General features: G+C 43.6%; 1 protein-coding gene across 1 annotated transcript; it reads left to right on the top strand.

The window, feature by feature from the left end:
- Positions 1–3961: 3961 nt before the first annotated feature.
- Positions 3962–6718, top strand: NR0B1 (nuclear receptor subfamily 0 group B member 1). The gene is made up of 2 exons (XM_079303303.1): positions 3962–4661; positions 6165–6718. Exons 1-2 carry the CDS (start codon positions 4082–4084, stop codon positions 6407–6409), a joined length of 825 nt encoding a protein of 274 aa, XP_079159429.1. The 5' UTR covers positions 3962–4081; the 3' UTR covers positions 6410–6718.
- The last annotated feature ends 1640 nt before the right edge of the window (positions 6719–8358 follow it).

Genomic DNA, 8358 nt, shown 5'->3' with positions numbered 1-8358 from the left:
GTCACCATGTGCTCATCCTGCTCCAGAACAAGCATTTACTGTTAGGTGAGCTGGTGGTGGGATACAGAAACACTGTCAAATCACACACAATCCTAGGGAAGCTGAAAAAGCTCTGGAAATTCTGGTCAACCTCTCTCAGCTGGGTCCATCTCAACTATCTTTGGCTCAGGTTCTCAGTATGCTCCTCCTAAGGAATACTTTGCCCATCCAGGAAGGGAACAATATGCCATCAGGAGAATGTGCTATAGCACAATTGCAGAACTACTTTTCCTTTAATCCCCACTTTCAAAAAACACCCCAGAAAAAATAGGGGAAATGTGGATGGTGGTCAGTCTAACAAATGGATAGTCACAAAGACAAAAGAATGAAGAGCAGCAATAAACTTAAATTCCAAAACCTTGTTTTAATAAAACATTTATTTTTACAAAAGACATATTACTTATCATCTCCTTATAACAATATGCTACATTAAACTTTGTTTTTCTGTAGAGAAAATTAATTTCTCTTGTGCTAATCACCAAATTGAGTTTGCTTTACATCTGATCTTAAAATCAGATTTTACTTTTCATCTCTTATACTAAAAGGAATAGTGTGTATTTTTAGGACACTGGGATCAAATTCTACACTGGAAAAAGTCCTTTCTCAAGCTAATGGTGCACTGAAGCACTGATGGCATAAAAAAAAATGCTTGTTTGGTCTTGGTCTGAAACTGAAGTCTTGCCCTCTGGCCAAGAACCAAATGTGCTACCAGATGAGTGATACAGAGACACTGAGCAACAACATGAGAGAGTGAGGCTGCCAGCACTGCCCTGTATCACCTCCATATCCAAGGCTTTGTCTGAGCTAAAAAAACCCTCTACCCACACAAAACCAACCCAAAACAAAACAATCCAAAAAGCCCCAAACAATACAAACAAGTTGTCTGGCAGCTTGTAAACCTATTCTCCTACAAAGGAGCTTGGTAGTACCCATGTAACATCAGATCTTCCAGCAGAAACCAGGCACTTCCACTTTATTCTAAATGGATTTTCATGCATTTTCCATCAAACAGTTAGGTTTCTGTGAGGGATTTTGGTTTTGGTTGTGAATGAAATGCTTTGTTGCTAATTTAGCTTGAATGTTATGGACAGGCATAACCCAGATTTTTAAATAAAGACTGTAAAGATTGCTAAATGCCAACATGAAAAATACAAATAAATATTTATAGGATATTTATAATATTTTGGCTGGGAAGGAGATGATCTGCCCTGAATAAAATAAACTTTCATGTATATCAGAATGTATTAAGAATTAGAATGAGAGAAATGAGTGTTTCCATGCAATTGTCAGAGAAGGAAGCACACTTTATAACTACAGTAATGTGATTTCTGGCACTGAATAGTAAGTCAAGTTTCATTTCCAGTGTTGGGGGTACACATTTTGTTATAATTATCAAAGAAAAAGAGTTTTTGTATAAGTTTGTTTGGAAAATTAAAAGTCAGCAAAATCATTATATAACAGAAGAATTGCATCTACATTTGAGACTTGTTTGGAAGAGAAATACCTTGGAAAACTAAACACCTCCAACCAATATTGCTACATCAGGGGAAAAAAAAATCTATTGCAGACTTGGTATAAGAGTTATATTTACAAATATTTCCTTTGTCTATAGCTCTGTGTAAGCAGCATCCTCCCATAATAAGCAGAACATTCCCACAGTTGTAGTCCAAGGTCAAAGCTGCAAAGGCAGTGATTCCAGTCTCAGCTGCACTGTGCTTTCCCATAGATGTTTTTCAAGCTACAAACTCATAAAAAACACATCTAGATTCCATATTCAGACTACTAATCCTTATCTCACAGGAGAAATGCTACTGAAGACAAATAAAAGTGCAGAGATGCACTTTTTTAAAAACTGGAAAAACTTACCTCTGAAGTTAGTAAACAACCTCCCCAAGAAAGCTAAGAAGGAAAAAGACTAAAAGGGCTGAAAGAAACCATCTAAAATACTAATGCTGAGAAAACACTGATAACAGGAGACTACCTAGAATGGCAAAGAAATATTCTACACAAATGTGACTGTTTTCACATTACCAATGATACTATCAAAATGAAATATTTGGTAATATTTAGTATTTTGGTGCATTTGGTGTGTAAATCTAGCACCTTTATTTCTTCAAGGATGCTTGGTGAAACTACTGACCTGCCAGCTTTAGACATCACTTAATTGGTGAACTGTAGCAGTTTATTTCTACTGCAAAGACAATACAGGGCTATATCATGCATGGGTCTGTGGAAAAGATAATGCACTTCATTGGGAAAACCAAAAGTATGACAATCTAGATTTGGATAGCTTGCATTTGGAAAGCAAGGTTTACTTGAGGCAGGTAGCCCATCAGTGCTTTACATAATTTTATAGAGATTTTTTTCTATGAAAAATCACAAGCCATTTGTAAAACCCATTTGTAAAGAATATCCTCTGGGTCCAATTGTGAAGAAACACTAAGAGGTAAAAGACTATATGATTCTACAACTGTGTAAGCTGATAGGGAAGAACTGACTTCACAGGGAAAAGAAATTGGCAAGATCCACCCCAGAATTATTTTGTTTCTACAAAATCTGAAGCTCTCAATGATATTTGCTTTAAAAAACCCCAAAACCAACAACCAACCAAACAAAACCTCCACAACTGTATGGAAAGAAAATGCAGCTTTCCAAGGGTGGTTTAGACTTCTCCTGGTAGCAGAGAAGGTGGAGAAGGTGCAGAATTTTGCTTAAAACTGGCTACTTTCTCTGACTCTCTGTCAAGGTTCTTCCAGATCACATGAATCAGAAAATGCTTCTGTTTTAGCCTGTATTCAGCAAACAGAAATAACTTTATTTTCTGTGGTGTTTATTTACTCTGCTGTGCTGCTTCCACTTTTATTTAGCCCAGCTGAGAAGGTGCTTATTTTTAAGAGTCCACATTTGGACAATCACTATTCCCCTGTCCCTCCTGTGTAAACATCAAGGCCTGGAAGGATGGAAGGCTTCCTTCCTTTGGAGTCTGTATGCCACTTGGAGGACATGGGTCACAGAAAAGTATCTGAGAGGAGAGATCCATGGAGAAACAGAGCCTGAAGAGATAATGAAAATGATAATGACATCAGAAAGATGGGCCATGTATTAAAAGGCAGGGAAAAGGAATTATTAGAGGGACTGGTTCCATGGGGGTTCCCAGTGAGTGCTGTAGTAGCACTAGCCCAGGGCACCCTGTTTGCAGCCCTCACAGAGCCCCCATTTGGGCACGGACATGTCCGATTCTCCCTTCCCGCATGGCAGCACTGAGGAGCTCATTCGGCGCACAGGGAATCGCTCCTCGGGCAGGCGTACACAAAAGTCCTTGATGTCATTAGTGGTGTCATCTTCTTCCTTTCCGACTGGAATTTAATTATTTGGACCAATTGAACCCTCCTTTCTTCACCATACACCTTCCTCTTTCCTACCCCAGACCTCTCGTGTCTTGTGAAGGGGTTGGTTGTCATTTCTCGGTGGGGTCCCGCGGGGGTCGCGGGGTCGGGAGCTGCTCCCTACGGCGGCAGAACTGGAGAGTGGCGGGAGCTGCCCTGCCCTGCCCTGCCGAAGCATCCCGGCTTAACATCAGCCTGGTTGGGGCTCGGAAAGAGGGGCTGGGAAGGGGCATCCCGCGGCCAGGAGGGCGCAGTTTGCGCTCATCTCTGCGCAGCCTGCGGGCAGAGGCGCCCGGATCGCCCGCTCCCCCCGGGCATCGCTGTCTCAGGGAAGGAGGAGGAGGGTTTAGGCTTTGGTTTTTTTTTTTTCACCTTCCCTCCTCTCCCCGCCTCTTTTCCAGCCAGTAAAGTGTCTGTCCCTCTGAACCGCCGGTACAGCGCCTGCGGCTGCACACACACACACACACACACACACACACACACACACACACACACGCACACCCCCCCGCCGGCTATAAATAAGTTACGGATCCGGGCAGAGGGCGAGCGGTGCGCTCCGCCGGCAGGACCGGGAGGCAGGGACGCCCCTCCGAGCCTCCTCGGCGCTCAGCCCGGCCCAGCCCGGCCCGGCTCAGCCCGCCCGGCCCCGCGCTGCCATGGCGTGCGCCGAGCGCGGCTGCCGCTGCTGCGCCCAGGGCCGGCGGCACGGCAGCATCCTCTACAGCATCCTGCGCAGCGAGGAGCGGGCGCTGCCGCCGCCCGGTTCGGCGCCCCGGGGCTGCCCGTGCGGGTCGCGGCGGCGGGTGGCCCTGCGGAGCCCGCAGGTGGCTTGCAAGGCGGCCTCGGCCGTGCTGGTGAAGACGCTGCGCTTCGTGCAGAACGTGCCCTGCTTCCAGGAGCTGCCGCTGGAGGAGCAGCTGCTGCTGGTCCGCAGCTGCTGGGCGCCGCTGCTGCTGCTGGGGCTGGCGCAGGACCGGGTGCACCTGGAGACGGTGGAGAGCGCGGAGCCGAGCATGCTGCAGCGCATCCTCACGGCCCGGCAGCAGGGCGAGCGGGCACCGGCACCGGCACCGGCACCGGCACCGGCACCGGCACCGGGCCGGCCGCACCACGGCCCGCACCTGCCCTCGGCCGGCGACATCCAGGCTATCAAGGGCTTCCTGGCCAAGTGCTGGAGCCTGGACATCAGCACCAAAGAGTACGCTTACCTCAAGGGGACGGTGCTCTTCAACCCGGGTGAGTGCCGGGCGGGACAGCGGGTCCCTCTGCCCGGAGCCCGCCGGTATCCCCAGGGATATTGAGGGACTCACACGGGCTTTCCTCGGGGTGGAAAAGGTGCTGGAGGAGAGGGAGCGGAGCACGGCTCCACCTTCCTCAAGAGCCCGGCCGCGGGTCCGCGGCTCGCTCTGGGGTCCGGAGGGCTGGCGCTTTCCACAGTCGCTTTCCACGAGCAAAGCGAATTCCAGGCGGTCGGTTCGGGAGAGCTGGGAGTCAGCAGCGGCTCCTTGCCCGTTTTCCTCAGCGGGAGCTGCGGGACTCTGTGCATGGCCCGAGGGCAGCGGCTCTGCCCGAGCCGTGCCCGGGCTCCGCGCCCCGGAGAGGGAGGGAAGGATCAGGATTCCACCAGCAAAGGCTGTTGTGGCTTTGGGTATAGCATTTATGATAGGTTTTGGTTTTTTTTCCCGGTCTCTCTTTGTGGAGACTCCCATAGATACAGCTCTACCAAGGGAGTTCTAGTCACGTCGGTGACTCACCTGAAAGTAGCAGGCTGGATGTGGCACTTCCCAAGTCCCTGTGAGAGCGGGACAGGGCTCTGCTGGCGCTCCCACTGCCGAACTGATAGTTATTGATGGTCAGGTTCCTACAGTGGTGCTTGCATTTATCATCCTGCTTGCATAGCTTTGATTTCTGCACAGATAAGAGAGAAAAAGTTACAATAGTTAAGGTGAAGCTTATGTTGCACAAGTTAAATTTGGAAGCTGGTCTAATACAAGAAGACACAGTCATTGTTCTGGGAGGAAAAATTTCTTCTCTGAAAGGGTTGTAAAGAACAGGCTGTCCAAGGAAGAGGTTGAATCACCATCCCATAAAGTGTTAAAAAATGTGTAGATATGTTGCTCAGGAATTTAGTTTAGTGGATCTGGCAGTGTTAAGTTAATGGTTGGACTCGCTGATCTTGGAGGTCTTTTACACACAAAATTATTCTCTGGTCATAGATAGCCTTAATTCTGCACCTCCTATCTTTCATTATCCTTACTGTGTTTCATTGAGAAACTTCCTGTTGCATGTTGGAGTCAGTACTTCTTGACAATTATAAACTGGAGTAGGAACAGTTGTCAAAAGAAGCCTTAAATGTAAGCAATGCTTTTTTGTAAGAGTGAAAAACTGAAAAGTTATTTTTGTTTTCTTCCTCAATGTAATGGTGTTTTGGAGACCATTCTTCAATCAAAGTTTTTATCAACTAATTTGTTTAACACTTAAGAGAATGCTGACAGACAATCATGTTTCAGGTTTGTGAAGAAGAGTATTAAATATTCAAAACACCAATATAATAAGAATTTGACCTGCCCAATAACATTTGGCATGTTGACTTTGCATACAAGAAATCCTCTAGCAATTTAATTTGCTTCTTCCCTTGAGAGAGAATTAGTCTGTGAGCTGTTAGGAGTTGTTCTGTAAGAATTATGCTGTTCCATAAACAAAAAATATGTAAAAGAAATAATTTATTTTTCTTTTCAGATCTACCTGGTCTGCAGTGTACCCAGTACATTGAAGGATTGCAGAGGGAAGCACAACAAGCTCTAAATGAACATGTCAGACTCATTCACAGAGGTGATGAAGCCAGATTTGCCAAGCTGAATGTTGTTCTCTCCTTGTTAAGATCTATTAATGCTAATGTGGTTGCTGAATTATTCTTCAGGCCCATCATTGGAGCAGTGAACATGGATGACATGCTTTTGGAAATGCTTTGTGCAAAATTATAAGTAAAATTATAAAGGTGTGTAAAATAATGAAAAGAAGTCCAGTGCAAAGGAAGTCCCAGAGCAGGATAGTGTAAAGTATTGTAAATAAACTAACTTATTGTTTTTACATAGATAGTATTTTTGTATTCCATAATAAAATATTCTTCAAGTTCTGAAAGTAATTTTTATTAAACACTGTGGTTTTAGAATAAGGTTATGGTCATCAAAACAAGCTTTAAGGTTGTAAAGAATGCTCATATCCAAAGTCAACTGGCTTATCTTTTACCATGCCTCTGAATAAAGAATGTATTTACTATATTGTACTTTCAAGGTGAGTAATCCCTGTTTTTTCAAAATAAGCACAGTGTCACTGCTATTCTTACTACTTCTATTGACTTTAAGAGAGTCAAATCTATGAAGGTTATTAAATATTTGCCCAAGGTTTTCTTCCATATGGGGACGATGTATTAGGAGTATTTTGAGGCTTAATGAACCTTAGAGTAGCTTCATCTGCTCTAATATTTGCACTAAAACATTCCATTCAACACATTTTGGGCTCCAGCAAAATGAAATAAATATGTTCCCCCCCAAAAAAAGCAAATGAAAACCGCCTCCAAAAATAAGCAAACAGCAAATGCTGATTAGGGTCAAGAGAACTAACAGGGTGGGCTCCACACTTTTATTTCATCTAGATAACTGCTAACTGGGTCTTCAGTAGTCAGATTCTCCAGACTACCTCTTCCTATTGAAAAACACAATTATTGTGCTGAAATATGGTGTACCCTGCTGCATCCATTACAATTTGTCAGTTCATGTGACAATGTCTTAATTAAACATTGATCTTAACTTTTTATTTTATTTTATTTTGTTTAGTTTTGTTTTATTTTATTTTTTCTTGGACTTCATCTTTTCTCCCAAAGTCACCATTTTTTCTGTAAAAAAAAAAAAAAAAAAAAAAAAAAAAAAAAAAAAATGAGAAAGAGAAAATAATTGAGTTAAGGGGGATTTGTCTCATGGTTTTCCTTTCTTTGCATTCAATTTTCTAGCTTTTCCCCAGGGGAATACTGGTAAAGAAATGAAGAGTGAAGTGTGCCAGTGTTCCCAATATAAAATGTATCAGTAACTCCATGTTAGACATATATTATCCTAGAACAAGTGGTTTTTAAAACACAATGAATGAAGTTGAAGGAGTTGCTCTCCTTAGCAGGGGACAGAGGAAGGAGTTTGAAGAGTTTTCTTTTGCTGCCACCTTGCGCAGAGGATAATCACAGCTCCAACACTAAGGTAAGGGAGCAAAGGCACTTTTGTTGGCTTGAATCTACCCAGATAAAATTTGTGGGAAGCAGAAATTGTTTGAGAAGTAGCCAAACCTTCCTAGTGTACAAGTTCATCCATAAATATCTCTGAGATTTGTATTGCCATGGCACTAAGGATCGCCTCACGGGCTTGGACACTGTCATCGAGGAAAAATAACTAAGAAACACAACCCCCATCCCAAAAAAACAGTGGTGGTCCATAAATGAACAGTGTTCTGGTGCTCACATAACTTTGTGTAGGCTTGTGTACCATGAGGAACTTCCCAAAAATTCAAAGGAAGGAAAAAAAGTAAGTAAAGAGATGTTTTCTATCAGTCCAGACCTCAGATCAGTTCAAGCCATAATAGAGAAGGCTTCATTTTTATATTAGGTTGATCCTTTTATATGTACACACACTTATATGCACACCTATGAAAAACATCTACATGTGAATAATTTTTACAGTGCAAATGTAAATGTTCTGTGAGCTTACAAAAGCTTTTGAACTTACCTGATATCTCTGTCACATAAATATATATATGTTTCCCTTTTTGTAGGTAGCATATGAGCTCACTATAGTTAGCTTTCAAGGATGCCTGACAAAGAAACCTCTTTCCACAAAAGCACAAAGCACGATGCTAAAACATTTAAATAGTGGTTAGTGGCAGATGATGA

The sequence above is a fragment of the Erithacus rubecula genome, assembly GCF_903797595.1.
Source record: "Erithacus rubecula genome assembly, chromosome: 1".
NCBI lineage: Eukaryota > Metazoa > Chordata > Aves > Passeriformes > Muscicapidae > Erithacus > Erithacus rubecula.
Note: the sequence above shows the minus strand (reverse complement) of the source record. Positions and strands in the feature narration are given on the sequence as shown.

Coding starts and splice junctions, on each gene's coding strand:
- NR0B1 (XM_079303303.1), top strand. CDS start 4,082: ATGGCGTGCGCCGAGCGCGGCTGCCGCTGCTGCGCCCAGGGCCGGCGG. Junction 4,662..6,164: donor GACGGTGCTCTTCAACCCGG/GTGAGTGCCGGG, acceptor TTTTCTTTTCAG/ATCTACCTGGTCTGCAGTGT.